Here is a 17,600-nt window from a genome sequence, read left to right as displayed (position 1 = left end):
TCTGTCTTACTAAACAAAAAGAAAAAGCTTTGTTTTTTTTTAATCTGTAATTATTATGTTTTTAGCACAGATACATTATTAAATACAGATAAGCAAGAGAATTAAAATCATCCATAATCTCACCATGCCAAGATCGTTGCTAATATAATACTTTATGTGTATCTTTCCAGACTTTTTTCCTAAGCGTATTTGTAGGGTTTTGTTTTTAACGTAGCATTGCTTTACATAATGACTTATTTTAGTACGTATCAAATTATTTGATGTTGTGCACAGAGGTATCTGGAGGACTGGTCACCAAAATGTTTCCAATGGTTCTTAGATGATGGAATTGGATGATTTATATTATCTTCTTTGGTTTCTTTTTTATTATCCTCGGAGTTTTTTCAGTGAGTTTGTACCATTTTCTTGGAAACCATAGTTTTTCTCCTAACGTTTTGTTTACAGATAGCTTTACGATCATTCAGTAGGAATTGAGACATCGGCTCATCAGATGTGTGTTTAGCACTGGTCCTGCACACCGCAGGGGAAGAGAGAACCCAGCCCTTGCTCCAGTGAGCTCCAAGCCTGGCTGAAGACGCAGCCTCAGCAACGGTGTCTTCTACTCAGACATCGTGGCGTCATGGGGGGCTCAGCAGCCCGACAGCCGGGCCTGGGCAGGGGGAGGAGGCAGACCCTGAGCCGGATGACGAGGGTCCTAGGTGCCCCCAAGCCAAGAAGACAGGAGGTTGGTCTGAAAGATTTGAGAGCACATTGGCTGTTAGAGAATGAGTTTGATATTGCTGGAAAGCGATGTTATTTGGTGAAAGAGAAAGACGGGGAGAAGTAGAAAGTAACACAAGGAAGGTAAATAGGCAAATTACTGCATCTCCCACGTACCAGCTGGTAGTTCTGGGGAGCAGACGCTAGGCAGTTGGGGGTGCAAGAGATTTAATGGAAGTAACACCTGCCAAAGGCTGGACTCAGTGTAGACCTGGCCAGTCTCGCTGGCCCGGCGGGGAGCCGCCCTCACACTGAGGCATGACTTGTACCTCACCTGAGAGCCGAGCTGCACCCTGAACGTGGCCGGCAGATGTCACGCGCTGAGGGGCTGGTCCGCGACCCCGGCAGCCGCCCCACCATAGGGAGGTAGGTTCTGTCCACCGACGTGGGCGCGGCTGCTGTCGCTGCCGGGGGCTGGAGGTTGATTCATGTCGAGGGAAGTGAGTTGCTGCCTGTGGGAATTTGTTGTCTGGTGACAGATAAATGATAAAAAGAAGATAAAAGTAAGGGATCAGTGGAGTGCCAAAAAAGTTCAAAGGCGGATGTCGCTGCCGCTGAGTTCCAGTCAAGTAGGAGCTCCGCAGAGCCTGTCCTGCGAGGGGTGTCCTCAGGCCTTGAGGGTGGGGCTGAGCCAGAGGCTGATCCAGGTGGGGGCTGGGGGCAGCGCGAGCGGACGGAGCAGCATGAGCAGACCAATGCAGACAGGGTTTGCTGTTTTTGTGAAACTTCCAGCTGGAGGGGACTGGGAGCCAATCTTAGAAGTTTAACACATCAAGTTGGTCAACTACAGACAGTTTCGAAGCAAGTGGGGAGTTCCTGCTGGACTCTCTGGGACAGTGGTACGCACGCTCTGCTCCCCAGCAGCTCCTGGGTGGCCGTGGGAGGCTGGGCAGGGGCGCTGGGGGCTCTCAGCCCTGCTCCTCCAACCGGCTTCCCTGCTCTCCACTGTCCTTGTGAGATGGGTTTAGGTCGAGGTAGCTAAGAAGAAGCTGAAAACCACTGCAGTAGTAAATAGAGAACCCCGTAGGTGTTTGAGCAAAGCTATGTTAAGGGGCATCTAGCTACGCAGCATGAGTCAGAGCCAGAGAGCCCGACCGGGAACGCCATCTGGGGTGCCCTGCGGGCCGGAGCCGTGGGAGTGCTGGGAAGGCAGGCGGCGTGTGCTGCGCCGGCCAGGGATGCAGAATGGAGAAGAGAGGCTTCTCCCAACTCTGAGCCTCGACGCGGAGGGTCCGCAGGGACTGGCGGGGAGAAGGTGGAAACAGTGATGAGCTTGATTTTAAACCTGTTAAACTTGAGCTGTAAGGAAGGAAAGCAAGGGGTGGAGGACGGCTGCTCAGAGCGCGTCACCTCCTGAGGCCTGGAGGAGGGCACAGTGCTGGGAGCAGGTCCGAGTCTGGGGGGCTGTGCTAGCAGAGCGGTGGGCATGGGAGGAGGGAGAGTCAGGACCGGAAACTTGAGCAAGGCCATCACAGAAGGCAAGGCAGGAGGGACGGGCGGCCGCTAGAGCTGGCGGCTTTGCGGTGGGTCATTGGGAGGAACGGTGAGGACAGACACCCCCTTACAAGGGGCTGAGTCAAGGTCAGAGCAGATGAGGAGCTGGCGGAGGCCCACGTGATTGGAGAAAGCCTGACAAAGAAGAGCGATGTGAGGACCTAGCCAATGTGAGCGTCAGCGTCTCGTTCTCGGGTTGGAGTCCTCTCTCCATCCTCCTCCGGCTCTGCCTCGCTCTGCTGCCCGCGGCCTCCCAGTGGGTCAGGGTTTGACTTCCGTTAGGATCAGGTGCGGAAAGGAAGACAGAAACCAGTAGTTTCTGAAGTGATTTAATTCTAAATGGTGGGAAAAGTGAGGGAAGCTGGACTCGGTTCCACCTTTGTCACCCCAAGTGGGACCAGTCCGCCAGGCGGAGAGGCCACGTCAGATGTGCACTCACCGAGGGGTTGGCGATTGATTCGAACGATTTCTGGGTCTGTCTGAGGCCGGCCCGGCAGGTGGCTTTCTCCGGTTTCACGATGAGCTTGGGGAAGAGATCGCTGGGACCTTGCAGCGGGAGTCTAGTTTTGCATTGTCACAGGAAGGAATTTTTAAGAACACAATTAAATACACAGGACACCTGGATACCTGGCCTAGTGACGGGTTCAGACCAGGTGTGCAGACCTGTTGTGGCTAGATGCCCGTCTAGGTTCTGGCGGCCCCGGCACTTCCCCCAGAAACGCTGTCCTGCCACCCGCCAGCTGCCCCAACAGGTGCAGCAACCCCAGGCCGTCCCCACGTCACCAGGACGTAAGGAGGAGGCAGAGGAACCGGGTCTTATACCTTCCACGTTGCCCAAGAGGGGCACACGACGCAGAAGCACCGCTGTGCGAAGTACAGAGACAGAGCGTTAGCACTGTCGCGCTTTGAGGTTTTTTTTCTAATCGTCTTTCCTCGTACTTGTCATTTGTAATCGAAACTATACGGTATTTATCTCGCTTCTTTACTTAATGTCATAAAGAAAGCCTTTCCTGTGCTGAAACATGTATAAACAACAATTTAATAGCTTGCGGCTGTTTCCCTGTGGTTGTTCCATAATGTACTTAATCGTTTCTTTCTCACCGATCCCGTAACCAGTTTCTGACTTTTCACAATTGCAAATAAAACCGCACTGTGTATCTTAGAGCATCTGCCGTTTCCCTGTGCGGGGTTCTGGTTTAGGATTGGGGGATTCCTGAAGCCCCTGTGCTGAGGTAAAAGACGCAGACGTGTTTCTGACCTGCACACGGGAAAGCCGTGCCAGCCACACTCCTGGTCACCACGTGTGACAGCTGCAGGTCCACCCCATGCTGCTGTCCGATCACTCACGTTCTGCTCCCAGCTGTCGGTGAACAGTGCAGCCGGCGGTGTATTTGGGTTTTTTCTCCATATGTGTGTGCTTGTTGCGCAAAGAGGGGCAAGTACAGCTCCTGTTTTGAACATCTTCTTGGAAGAACTGTGAGCTCAGCACGGACACGCGGCCCTTCATCCTCCATCTGTGTTTCGGTGCGGGGGAAGGCTCTCCCTGCCCTGCCGGCACCGCGCCGGGACTAGTGCAAATTGCCGGGCTGAGATCTGGGCTGGAACAGGCTTGTGTTGGATGCTGAGCAGCTCGGTGTTTGTGTAGCCCAGGACTGGCCTTGTCCAAGGGAAGGTCCGGCTTTGCCCTCAGCTTCTGCAGGGTCATCTGTTGTGCGGGTAGGAGGGTCCTTATCTTGGTGAGGGCTGCCCGCATCCGGTTGTCTCAGCCTGGGGCTTACCACGAAAGAAAGAACAGCCGTGTGTCTAGGGTGGGGACGTTAAGTCACACGGTATCAAACTGGTGGCCGAGATCCACCATGCAGCGTCAGCCATGCCCACGTGACGGAGCTTCCCAGCAGGCAGTGCTCCGTGCACGTGAGCACGGCGACACTGGGAGGGCACACGTCCAGACTCCACGGACAGGTGTTCCCTCCTCCAGGTTGTGCACTGGCGCTCGGGCGCTGAGATGAGACCTGGGGTGAAATGTCTTCTGTTTGGGTGGCTCACCCCACCCTCACATGGTGCCCGTGGGGTGAGGCTCTGCCGCAGTTGTTAAGGGCGGGCATCTTTGCTTTCCTCGCTCCCTGGGCTGGCCACCCGGCACACACCGACTGGTGTGCGCCATCTGCAGCCAGAACGGGCTGGGGAGAGGAGATGGCCGTTTAGGAGGAAGAACCGAGACAGAACTGCGTCGTCCTTGTGCTGAGTGTCTACCTCCAGACCCTGAATCCTTTTAAATGGTGTGGTCCTCAGTGATGCCCGCAACATACACAGCCAGTTACAACTGCATCTGAGCACCCGTGCCGCGACCAGCACCTGAGCTGTGTGTGTGCGGCCCAAACTACGTGTGTATGTACAGTGCAGACTGCGTGCGTGTGTACGGCCTGTTTGGTAAACACAGTCTCCCCTGTTGAGATAGAAAGTTTTTGTTGAATTGGGAAATCTGTTTTTTGAGACTTCTGATATTGTTTGACCAACAATGCTGCTTTAGAATATTGCACTGATTTCTCATCTCTGGTTTTTCTTGTCCTGTCACTAAGCCTGCTTGAAGAAATAGGAAGCATTTTCTGTTCCTAGGGGAACGGGCATTTGGTGGAAGGTGAGAGCACGTGTTGAGGAACCGCGTTACGAAGCGGCTCAGCTCAGCTGCGTGTCCTGGAGGCGCAGCCTCCTTCAGTCCTGCTCTCACAGGACGGCGCCGTCAGGTGGGCTCCCGCGGCGGGAATTGCCGACCTGCTGCCTTTTCTGAGTAGCAGAATCCTACTCTGGCCTCTGGACTGAATCACATGAGCGTCTTCCTTTTCGGAGAAAGAGCGTTTGCCGCCAGTTCTCGTTAACTTGCTTGCTGGGTGGGGATGACGTGTGCCGGGCCTTAGGGCTTCGCACCTGCCATTCCCTCTGCCCGGCACGTTTCTCCGCCAGGTGAGGACACGGCTACACCCTTGGCGCCGACCTCCGCACCAAGCTGTCGGCGAGGCCGTCCTCACTCGCCGTTATGGCAGCATCTGCCACTCCTTGTCACATCACATGGGTACCTGCTTGCTTGTCGTGTGTCCTTCCCACCGCACGGCGCCCCCTGAGGGCAGGGCCCTGTGAGCGCTGGCGGCCGCAGTGCCCCGCGCTTGCCCTGCCGTGGGCACGCAGCTGTTCGGTGACTGAGTGGGCACTAAGGGGACCTTGTGGGGCGAGGTTCCCCCTCGTCGCTCTCAGGTTTACCGTGCGCTTCCATAGTGGGGGTGGCTGCAGTGCGGGGGCTGAGCCGTGGAACTGTGGGGTGTGGGCAGACCCCCTCAGGACACATGCCCCAGGACTGTCCTCGGGGTCCCAGCAGTGCCCGAGGCTCAGACTTGGAAATCGCAGGACTGTGTGTGTGACCAGCTGGGTGTGGTCTGTGTGAAGAAGCAGTTTTGGAGAGATGTGGAAGGGAAGGGAGTTGAAGATGTTGTTTACGTGGATCTTTGTTCTGCTGGCCACGCGCCAGGCCGCTCCTCCCTCTGGTCAGAGCCCTTTCATCACCCCTTCCTTGCCACCTCTCCTCCCCGTCACCTGCTCCAGTAGCCACGACATCGCTAACGGAAACACGCCGTGCGTTCTAGGATCCCCGGCCGGCTGAACGACAGGAGGACTCCTCTGGGCGAGCTGAATTGGATCTTCACAGCAATCACAGACACCATCGCGTGGAACGTGCTCCCCCGGGGTGAGCCCGCCTGGCCAGGCGCTTGGGGAGGGGGGCCGCGGCCACCAGAGCAAGGGACACTGACCCTTGGACGTAAGAGAAGCCAGACTTTATCGATGAGCTCCTCTCTAACGAGGAAGCGTGACGGGGGGGCGGAGGGGGGAGGTGAGGACCCAGGATGCGGTGGGCTGGCGCACACCGGGCACTGGCGGTAGGCGCGGAGCAAGCTCCGTGTCAGCGTTCGTGCTGATAGTTAGCAAACCCTTCTACAGGTTCAGGGCTTATCTTCCTCGATAGTCATTGGTAATCTGTATTTGTTAGAATCGGTATTGCTATTATAAGACTTATTTGTGGTTTTTGTTTATTGGTTGGTTGGGTTTTGTTCATGTGTATGTATATGGCATGTGTGTGCATGTATTTGTGCATGTTTATATGTATATGTGAGTTCATGTGTTTATGTGCATGCATATGTATATATGCATGTGTTTGTGTGTGTATATGCACGTCTGTGTGTATGTATCGACAATGGCAAACATGTATGTTAGTTCCAACTTGTTTGTAATAATTTTTGATAGAAGTAAATTTGTGTATGTGGCTTTAAACGCCGGACACGAGTCACTGAAGCCTCCTTTTTATGCTTTATCCGCCCTCAGATCTCTTCCAAAAGCTCTTCAGACAAGACCTGCTGGTGGCTAGTCTCTTTCGGAATTTTTTGCTGGCGGAAAGGATCATGAGGTCGTACAACTGCACTCCCGTCAGCAGCCCGCGGCTGCCCCCGACTTACATGCACGCCATGTGGTGAGTGTCTGATGCACGCGTTGCTCCCGCGTCTGCAGTGGCACCAGTGTCAGGGGGTCACCGAAGCAGAGCAGGAGGCTTGATGCCAGACTTGGGGCCCAGCAGGACACGGTGGTCCCCAGGAGCCCCGCAGGTGGGGATTGGGCTCCTTTGGGATGCGGGAGCCTCGGGGCCTTGCAGGACGCAGGACCAGCAGCCCCCAGCAGCCTTGCAGATCTGTAACTGGGAGGGCGGCGCTTCGCGAAGGAGTTTCTAACCTCGTAGAGCCCAGTAGCGAGAGAAGAACTTGCCAGCTGAGTTTGTGAAGTACGTGTAGGGTCACTCGGGAGTTAAAACCGCTGGGTTCATGGCCAGCTGATTCGTATGCTCATTTCTCTCTCTCACACACCGCTCATGAATGTGATGTTTTATCACTGTTGATTATAATTTTCTCCCATTGCTGGGCTGCCACGTACCCTGCTAATAGTAGTAGTGATAATAACAGCCTAATTTATTTCAGTCCAGACAGTCTACGTGAAGACGATTGATTTCTTTCTGTTCCATTTCTCTCCCGCCATAAGCAGAGTCTGGGCAAGTTCTAAAATGAGATAATAGCAAAGGAAGGTTATTATAGGAATAGTCTTAGTTCTGTCCATCAATGGGAGAAACACTAATATAAATAGTTTAAAAGAGCAATTCGTCTGTTTAGCCTTAAAAACATACACTCAGGGAAAAATGTTTCCATGGACTTATTTCCGAGGTAGCCAGGTGGAAGGGGGTCTGCAGGTTGGTATGTTTTCATTATCAGGTTTATTTTCGCTCGTGATTTTTTCTTTTAAATATGTGCATGATCACTTTCCCCAACACTGAAAATCTAGACAAGCAAAAAAGAGTTTGTAAACTCACTACCCATCATCCATTCAAGAAAAATTGAACTAAATACTCTTATTTACATGAGATAAGTCAAAATCCAGTGCAGCATTTGGACTGTCAACAGAAAAGTTAAAATGTGTAATCTGTACTCTTTTTGAGAGTTCGTAGGATAAAATAGAGAACACTGATATTGAGAAACAAAGAAACTGAAGTTGACCACGGAGGATCAACTGCAGCGGTCAGATAGTGTGTAGTGAGGCCACGGCAGAGCACAGCAAGCTCATTTGCCGTCATCCATGAATAGTAGAAGCATATGAGAGATCATTGTTTCGATACTCACAATAAATAATTAGAATTGACATTTTTGGAAGAGTAGATCCTCAAAACAGCCATATTCCCTGAAGAAAAGTAATGCCTTAAGTCCTATTTTTTCTGAGCCACGTTTTTATACAAATTATAAAAAGGGAAGGAAAAGAGAAAAAGTGAAAGGAGTCAGCGCCGCATCTGGTCTCAGAGGGAGAACTAGTTACGCGAGGGAACAAGGCCTCACGGGGCCGATGGGCCTCGCGGATCCTGCAGGTCCCTTCCACCGACTATCCCAGAAATACGTCCATGGAAACATTTTCCCTTAGTGGATGTCTGCTCTGGCTGTGAAAACACTGCCTATGTGATGTGCTCTGCTGCCCCGAGTTGAAGAAGAAAGAGAAGATGGCACTGCATTGGAGCAGGTAGCACAAGGCCAGAGCCCGAGCAGAGCACACAGGCGACAGGAGGGACGCGGCGCCACACGGGATGCTGGGGAGGAGGCTCCGGGGCAAGGCCGTGCAGAATGACCAGATCCCATCCCTCATCCTCCTAGAGGCTTTGTTCTTGTACTGACATCTTAGAACCTTCCTGAGCTCTGGAATTCCTAGACGTGCTGTTTTATCGAAGGCCCAAAGTCTAGGCCTAACAGAAGCACCCTATGGTCGCCCCAGCCCTCGAGGGAGGCCAGACACTAGGAAGGAGGCCTCTGTCCTGCACACCACACCCCCCACAGGTCTCCTGGGCAAACCCCGTTTGTGGTTGTTGTGTGCTGGAGAAACACGAGGTCACGGCAACCCACAGAGGCCCAGAAAAGCTGGAGAAGGTGCGGCGTGTGTTCCCAGGTGCCTGGAACTGCCGACGGTCGTGAGCGGATGCTGGGTCTTCCTCCTTTCCTGGCTCCAGCTTCCCCGAGCACGGCAGGGGCTCCTCTTGGGCTGATGCGCACCTTGAAGTGGCATGTGTGACTCAGTGACTCAGCCTTCGTTGCCCACCCCCCCGCATCCTGCAGAGTGCTCTCCGCGGCATCATGTCGTCCTTTTCCTGTTCGGCAAATTGTGGTCACAGGTCGGGGTCTGCGGAAGCCGACAGGTGGAGCCGGCCTCGGGCTGCCGCTGAGAGTGGCTGCCCTGGGTCACCCGGGGGCGGGAGTCGGAGAGAAAAGCTGGGCGCCAGCACAGGGGCTCCGAGGGTGGGATGAGAGGTGAGCAGGCCAGCCGGTCCTCCCACTGGGGAGGGGCCGGCAGCCGGAGCGTCCGGGACGAGGAAACCTGTATCCTGAAGGGGGATCGCAGCCCCCGAACATGGGTCGGTGCCTCACCTGCCTCACAGCCGGCACTTCGGTTATCCCCAAACGCTCATCGTGATGGGGTCTTTCGTGAGTGGGGAGCCGCCCTGTGGGTATTCAGCTTGCTGGCTCCCCCCGCCCCCGCGCGTTTCTAGAAGCTTGTTTCCTTTCCTCATCCGAGACGGTGACTCTCTCCAGTTGTCTTTGCAGAGCTTGTCGCTGGACCCTGCTGAGGTCTGTGGTGGTGGCGTGGCCGTGGCCGTTTGTCAGAGCGTTAGTTTTGAGAGGGAAAAAACTGGGAATAACCCCAGCACCTGACAGAATAGGGATGTAAGTTAAGATGTGTATACTTGGAAGAATATAAGCAATCTTTTAAAATCTCATTCATTATTATGTAAAGTATATGTTAAATGATAAAAACAGAACACCAGATTATATCAGTAATATCATCAATATCTGTGTTAAAATCTATATTATACCTGGAAAAAATACTGACTAGAATTATAACAAAATGTTGATGATGCTTATACCAGGACGATGAAATTGGAGTGGTGGTTCTCCACCATAAAAATTGGTAGATGTTACTTTTGTAATTAAAAGTCTACCTGTAGATTTTCTAGGTCTTTGAAACAGTAAAGGGTATTTTTTTAAATGGAATCATTAAGGTTAAGGCGTTACTGGCCATAAATTCGAAACCGGAGGCGAACGGAAGAAAAACGTGAGCATTTCTTCGATGAGAGGCCTTCAGAGCGGAGCGAGAGGCCAGGTGTCCAGGCTGCCGTCGAGGGTGGGTGCGGGGCCGGCCGCACCACCTGTGCTCGGTCCCAGCCAGCAGCCACAGTGGCAATTCGCGAGGCCACTGTGTAAAATCATCCAGTTTTTAAAGAGTGGCCAACATTTCATATTTTCACATATAATTATCTGATTTTAGATGTCGATATCTCTTATTAAAAAGAAACATTCCGAGAGCCAGACCAAATGCAGCCGAGGGCCAAGTGCAGCCTGTACGGTCCCCATGAGAAGCTGGCCGTGGATGTCTGAGGACAGAACTCGGGGGAGCTGCGTGGTGCCCCGGCCGGCCCTGAACGCCCAGTAGCCGCATGCACAGTGGGAGGGAAGGGGCTCTCCCCTGCCGGTCCTGCTCTCGCCGTGTGTGTCAGAGGCCCTGTCCCGTCCGGGGTCTTTTCTGCAAGGCCTGGTATCATGGCTTTTGCCTGTATAGGCTAGAAAGTGCCAAATAAGTAAATTAAAAGGTTCTTTTTACAGAAATCAGTGGTGATGTGATTTCAAGGAGACTCACGTGCATTTAACACATGGTCTCTCTGGGGAGGGTTTTCGGTAATGACAGTGCCAGCGTGAATCTGCAGCCGGAAAGTAAACCATAGTCCCATTAAATGCTGGAAATTATGCCACGACCTACTTCGACAGGGGCGGATGTGAAAGTCAGGCTCTGGGTTTGGGGAGGAAACGTCCTCGCAGCAGCGAGCCTGGGGCATGGTCCGGCCGATCGAGCGCCAGCACGCAGGTCCCGAGACACACACGGCTCGCGGTTCCTCCCGCTGGCTTCTCTGTGGCTTCCTGCTGGCTCCTAGAGCTGGGGCAGCACCACGGGCCTGGGCATCCAGAGGACAGACCTACCCCAAGGTGGACCTGCCACGCTGGCCTCCGCACAGCACGGCCACCCAGCCCAGCCCACCCGCCTACCTCAGCTCCTGTCGCTGCCACCAAAAGCGTATTGAGAACTGGGGGTTCTCGGCCTTGTCAGTTCATTCAGTAAGCAGGAAATTCAATGGAATTAGTTTAATTCCATTTGGGGTAGTAGACCCCCCCAGATTGTGAGTGACTACAGGTTTTAACGCCCCTCCCAAGCTCTCCGTCGGAAGGTGCCTGGGGACTCGTCTCCTTGCCTTGACCGGCTTCTGCGCCCAGCAGCTGCTTCCTCGAGGGACCACCTGGCATGGACCACTCCCTCTCAGCGGTGTGCAGCTCGCGTCTGAAGGGAGCTAGAACAGCGCCTGCCTGACCACTGTGGCAGTTGGGTCGCTGAGGTAAGACTGTAGATGTGTCGTCCTTCAGAGGTGTTAGATGCTTTGCTTTGCAGCAGACGCCATGTTAGAGAAGCTCTTTGCTTCCCAAGGAGTGTCCACAGGGGCGAAGTGTCCTCTGGTGCCTGTTCCCAACCTGCTAAAATATTACGGTGCTTTAATGAGGCAGGAGAGGCGGCGCAAAGGCTCGTGCTGGCACCGTCTCCACGTCCTTCCCGGGTCTCAGAGAGTGTTTGCACTTGCATTTCCCAGACCCCAGGCCCAGCACTGTTTGATCTCCAGTTCCCTCGCTGGCTGAGATGATTTCTAAATAGGTGTCACTCGAGAAAGTCCCACTAAAGTAAGGCCTTTGGCTGTCTGTGGAGTCTGTAATTATGGAATTTCACCTGCGTCGTGTCCTGGCAACGTTCATGTTGACGTACAATTCTAGCTCTTCAGCACTTTCGCCGGAATGCTGAGTGGTCTGGACGCGAGAGCATACGGGAGACGGGCCCCGCCCTCGTGTGGGCGAGCGGTCACCGAAGTTCATCACGCGTCCGCTGCAGCAGGGCGAAGTGGAGGACGCTCTGCTTGGGGCCGGCCCCGCCCCGGAGGCCGAGACGTGCAGTCTCTGCTGACAGGCATCTTCCACAAGGGACGGCGGCGTTTCCCTGTGTCATCGTGCTCGGACTAAATTTAATAAGCCAGTCGATTCAACCACGTGCCCACGTGCAGATCTAGGGAGAGAAACCCACGCAGACTTGGCGCTAATCTTTATTTCCTATGAAACATTCAGAACATCTTCAGGCTAAGTCGGAGATGAGAAGGACTTTGGCAACTTGATGTAAATACGTGAGCCAGGCAGGTGGATGGGGCTTACAACTGACGCCCCTTCTGAGAGACGCCAGCTTGGTGACTGTGGGAAACTCCGTGGAAGGCCTGCCTTCCTCCTCTGGCAGTAGTAGCTGTGTTGTTTGCAGTGCAGGTTAGTTGCTAGCCCCAAATCCAGTGGATTTACAATGAAGTCGCTCCTTTCCATCCCGTGCTGGCGCGAAGGAGCACAGGCTGTGAGAGCTCCAAGGTGTCGGGGACACAGGCGGCTCCTGTCCCCGAAGGCCCATCCCTGGGTGGCTCCCCTCGGCCACAGGGGCCACATTCCAGCAGGCAGGAGGGTCTTCTGGGGGCGGACTCGCCACCACCCTGCTTGGGGGATGTCCGGTCTGGCTCCATCAGGGGGCTGGAGTGTGGCCTCCATCCCCAGGGCACCTCCCCGCCCCGGCCCCTGCGCCTTGGGCCTGGGGCTGTGACAGAGCAAGAAGTGGTCTCGGCTGCGCAGACAGGGAGGGCGGTGGCCCAGAAGCAGAGGGTCGTGCTCACCGTCTTCAGGCCTTGCCGACTGCGCCGAGGCCTGAGCTGACGTGGGGTGTGCTCGACGCCACAGGGTGTGGGCTCCTTGCCACGGAAGGAACCGCCAGAGCTCTCCTCGGGGCGTACGCATCCCCAGGGAGCGCGTAGGAGAGGCAGTCGGCAGAGAGCATCTGGAATAAATAATTTAAAGTCTAGTTATTATATTCCTCGGGTGGTGATAGAGAGGTTGAATTTTTAGCAAGGGGAACAAAGCCTAACAAAAATTGAGGTTAAAGCGTGAAGTGATGTACGTTTACACCTGCTGCAGGCGGGAAGCCAGCACGAGTGCGCAGAGCCGTTTCCTGTTTAATTTTTGATGCGGAGCTGTCAGGGGGCCGTCCTCCTTCACTTTCAATTTCAGGGTCCCGAAACCTCAAGTTTCTCTGGGGGCTCCGCGCTCCCTGATTGCGCGGTGCAGACAGAGGCTGCGCCTGGAAGGCTTCCCCAGCCCCCTCCTGGGCGCCTGCCAGCTCAGGCCTGTTTCCTGAGCACTGAGCTCGCGCCCAGATGGCAGGTTTTCCAGGAGGGTGACTCATTGGAGCAGCTAACGGCTTAGAACCCGCTGCTCCAAGCCGTCAGGGGAGGGGGCCACAATTCAGCTCCGCTGGTCACAGCTAATCACAGCTAATCACGGTGTCCTCCCCACAGATCGCTTTCGAGCACTCCAAGCAGAGCAGCTCGGCTGCAGGCCGCAGGAGGTGCGATCCAGACACCTTGCCAGCCCCCTCCCAGCTCCTGCTCTCCTCGGGGAGCCAGAACCCCAGCCCTGGCGGCTCGGCGCCCACCGCGTGGCTCCTGCTGTTGTCGCAGAACCCGCTTTCTCACTCGTCCTTTGCTGAGAATCCCAACTCAGGACTGTACGTTTGTTTTGATTTTATCCTAGAAAATGCAACTAGTTTTGATCAACTGACAAAATGCTCATCAGAGAATACTGCTGCTCTGCTGCTTAAAAAGTGTGATAGGGGCTCTGAGTTCATCTAATCTGGCCCCGAGGGGGCGGCTGTCTTGCCTGGCGGGCTGTCCCTGTGTGCGAGCTGCGCCCGGGCGCTGCTGTCCTCTCTGCCTCTCCCCAGGTGCAGCCGCCATCAGCCCCAGGCAGAGCCGCGGCTTCAGGTTCGCGGGAGCTTCACTGTGTGCTGGTAATCGGGTTTCGTTGTTTGTTTTTCAGTAGTTCTTAGATGTTCTCTTACATCCTTTCTCCTCGTTAGTACCGTGAACGAAATCCCTGTCCTTCCCTCGCTGGGACAGCTCTGCCCCTCCACGGCCCGGGCGGCCGCCTCGTGTGTTGTTCCCGTGACCCAGGCCGCAGTCCCCTTCCTTGGCTCTGTCTGAGGCAGCCTTGCTGGTCCGCGAAATGTGCGGCGGGTTCACAGCACACCTCTGAGGACGATTGCCGTCCCAGGCCCTGGTACAACTTCCTGGTGTCTTGTCTGACTGTTTCGAAAGGACGAAGGGGGCGTCTGGTCCGGTGCGCTGAAATGTGTCTCTCTAGCACCGCCCAGGCCTTCAGTACCCACGCCAGGGCGTCACGAATGGTTTATGTTGTTGTTACCTCGTGTTTTTGATGAGGGCATTTCAGCGCTGGGCTACAGGAGAGCACGTAAACATGCTTTGCTGGAGACACGGTGCCACAGTGCCCTGCCCTGGCCACGAGTGCTGTGTGGCCACGCTGGGCTCAGTGTGGGTCGTCTCAGCCACCCACCCAGACAGCCCCGCTGCCCACTCTCCCTCCACGTCCCCCGACTTGTGCTCACTTCATTCCAACTCCCAAAACAAACTTGTCACCTGATTAAAGTCGAGGAATCTGTATAGAGTTTGGTTGTAATAATTGACTTTGCTTCTGTCTTAAAAAGTAAGCGTCTCCCTCTGCTGCAGAACAGGTTTCTCCTGCAGCCTGGGGGCTTATCGAGAGTGTGGGAGCTACCTGTTACCTGTACTTTGAGGCACTTCTGATTGTCTCCCGATTGCCTCTTAATTATATTGGGGGGGTGTGCAGAGGGGGCCAGCCCTGGACAATGAAATATTAATACATTTCATACTCTTGAAAATGAGAGTTCTTTAGTCCCTTTGTTCATCTTACGTTTTTAGTTTTCTGGATTTTAAAATTTTTCATTCTTGTTTTGGTCCTTTATTGAAACATCGAGAGAATGTGCCCTTCTACACATCAGACGCAGTTTCGTTAGACTAAAACGACGTGGGATCCCTTAGTCTCCCGGGAAGTTGCCAGGGAGAGGGGACTGCCGTTCTTGGTCCCACTGGGTGTGTTGTTAGAGGGAGGGGAGGGGAGGTGAGGGGATCGGGGAGAGTTACACGGCTGAGCGGCCCTGACTCGGAAATCTGAAATCCAAAGTGCTTCAAAATCCAAAACTTTCTGAGCATGCCGTGATGCCACAGGTGGAAAATTATGCTCCTGACCTCATAGACGCAAACTTCGATTCATGTACCAAATCATTAAAAATATTATATAAAATCTCCTTCTGGCTATGTGTGTAAGGTGTGTATGAAACACAAATGAATTTCGTGCTTAAACTTGAGTCCCATCCCCGAGATACCTCATTATGTGTGTGCGACATTCCAAATTCCAAAAAAATAGTCAACTCTGCAGCGCTTCCGGCCCCAGGCGTTTTGATAAGAGATACCCAGCCTGTGTCGTGGGATTACACTTTGGTCTGTGGCACGCGGAAAGGGAGACTTGAGTTTGCTCTCAGCGTAGTTAACAGGTGTCTGGCGGGAGGGAGCAGCTGCCTCCGACCAGGCCCCTTCGTGTCAGCGGCTCTCACGGGACCCACGAGAAGGGACACAATCATTGGCCCAGTTCATAGACTGTGAAACTGATCCTAGAGAGATGAGGCCACCAGCCCAAGGCCACGTGCTGAATTGTCACCAAGGGACTGTCTCCGCGTGGCCACTTGGCCGGCCTTTGTCCTGGGGGCGAGGAGGCAGAGCGGCTGGCGGTGGAACGGGATGGGGCCGGTCTCACAGCTCGCGGCCAGGGTGGCTTTTCTCCCCTCCCTCTGTTTTTATATCCACACCGGGCTGCTCTGGGCACAGGGGTTGCCTGCATTCTCGCTTCACCCCCGTTCAACGAGTACTGATTGAAGACCCGCAGTGTGCCAGGTGCTGGGCAGGCAGTTTGGTACGGCTGGACGCCAGGGCACCTGCAGGATGTCTGAGAAATGGAACTGAGCTGTCGGAGGTGCTGGGGCACGCCAGGCCCTGGGCTGTGCCGTGTTAGAGCCTTGGGAAGAGCAGACAGAATTAGGGCAGGAGGCCAGGCAGGAGCACGGAAGGAGAGGCCATTGGGAGGAGGCTGCGGCCCGAGCCAGGGCCAGTTAGGGGGTGCCGAGTGCAGCTGGGCTGCCTGCTAAGGCCATCGTGCAGGACTGGGAATTCCAGGAACCGGCTGGCAGAGTTGGGCCCGGCTCAGACATGCCTGCTGGTCCTGATGTGGAATCGGGATCTGTGGCTCCAGAGAGAGGTGAGTGTTTCAGATAGTGTCTGGGACGTCAGCGGGTGGGGACGGAGCAGACAGGAGCACACGGTGTGGGGAGGAGCCCAGAGCCTGGTGAAGGGGTCAGTTAGCAGGAACCGGGTCGGGAGGGGGCCCACCTGGTGTGTTCATCCTGACCGCTGTGGCAGGGAGGCTGGAGGAGGAGCCTCGTGGAATTCAGAGGGGAAAGCTTTCTAGAGGGACAGAGTGGGCAGTCGTGGCGCACGGTGATGCAGGGTCACGACGGGCGCCCGGTCTCCCTGGTGGTTTGTCGTGCCGCTGAGGGTGGTGGGGGCATCTCCCAGCAGTGGAAGGAGACCCTGAGCAGCAGGGGGCCGAGGCAGACCCAGGGGAGGGCAGCGGGGACTCCACACTGGGGAACGGGGGTGGGGCCGGGAAAGAGACCCGGAGACCTGGAAACGTCACTTGGAATTGGCAAAGAGCCTCCCCTGCCCTGGCCGCCCTGCCACCGCGCTCCCCACAGCAGGTGGTCCCGAAATGCACGTGCGTCTGGGACCGCACAGAGCCCTCCGTGTCTCCAGCGTCCCTGCCGGCTCCTGGCTGTGTCCACGCCGGCCCCGCCCTGAGCTCTTCCCTCGTCCCCCACGTCCATGTGGCTGGCTCCATCCTCAGGTGCGAGGGTCCCTTTGGCAAATCTGGAGCATGGGTGTTGGGGACTGGGACAGGCAGTGAGCCGCCAAGGGGGACAGTCTCTGCCAGGTCCCCTCACCGAGCCCTGGGTGATGGCGTGAGACAGGGCCTGCCGGGAGTGGCAGGGTGCCGGTGGGGAAGGGGCATCGTCCTGCTTCTCCTTCTCCGCGCAGCCCCCCAGACTGCTGGACGCCGTGCCTGCACCAGCCTTCACCAGGCAGAACAGGCAGCCCCCACCTAGACGGTCATTCCTGATGCCTGTCTTCATGCCACCATGGCTTCAGCAGCCAGGGAGGGGAGGGGAGGCCCAGCTTCGCAGGGCCCAGCCAGGGCCCAGGCTGAGCGCTCAGCTCAGCGAGTCCCTGACAGAGGGAGCCAGTGGAGAAGGCTTGGGGACACCTTGCCATCCGTGGTGTCCCCCAGCTAGGCCACCGAGGGCCACCTTGGCATGGCCTCTGCCGGGGCCACAAGCCCTGCCAGGGTGTGTCCAGTCAGTTCCCACGTCAGTTGGTTTTGTAGAAACAAAGCGACGCGGCTGCCCCTTGGCTTGACTGGTGGCTGCAGCCCACAGGCCAACTGTCTCGGCAGCCTGTGGTCCAGTCTCGTCCTCAGAGGAAGCGGAGGGGAGAGGACCAGCTGTGGCCGAGCGCAGAGGCCCCAAGTCACGGCTCGCGTGCACCCCACGTCTTCCTCGCCGCCGCGCGGCCTCCCTGTCTCGGGTTGTCTCCTGGGGAAAGGAAACTTCTCAGTGAAGTGGAGAAGTAACGGGGAATGTGGCTGGTGGGGCCTCGGCGGAGTCCCTGCCTCAGTGAGGCTCTG

The 17,600-nt window shown here is 55.5% G+C and overlaps 1 protein-coding gene across 1 annotated transcript in view; it reads left to right on the top strand.

The window, feature by feature from the left end:
* The window catches only part of RPTOR (regulatory associated protein of MTOR, complex 1), a 264,169-nt gene that overhangs the window by 155,945 nt on the left and 90,624 nt on the right, over positions 1–17,600 (top strand). Inside the window, exons 7-8 of the mRNA XM_012664182.1 lie at positions 5,889–5,989; positions 6,622–6,766. Coding sequence (XP_012519636.1) covers positions 5,889–5,989; positions 6,622–6,766 — 246 coding nt within the window. The remainder of the gene's footprint in view (positions 1–5,888; positions 5,990–6,621; positions 6,767–17,600) is intronic.

The sequence above is a fragment of the Propithecus coquereli genome, unplaced genomic scaffold (assembly GCF_000956105.1).
Source record: "Propithecus coquereli isolate 6110/MARCELLA unplaced genomic scaffold, Pcoq_1.0 Scaffold869, whole genome shotgun sequence".
Lineage (NCBI taxonomy): Eukaryota > Metazoa > Chordata > Mammalia > Primates > Indriidae > Propithecus > Propithecus coquereli.
Note: the sequence above shows the minus strand (reverse complement) of the source record. Positions and strands in the feature narration are given on the sequence as shown.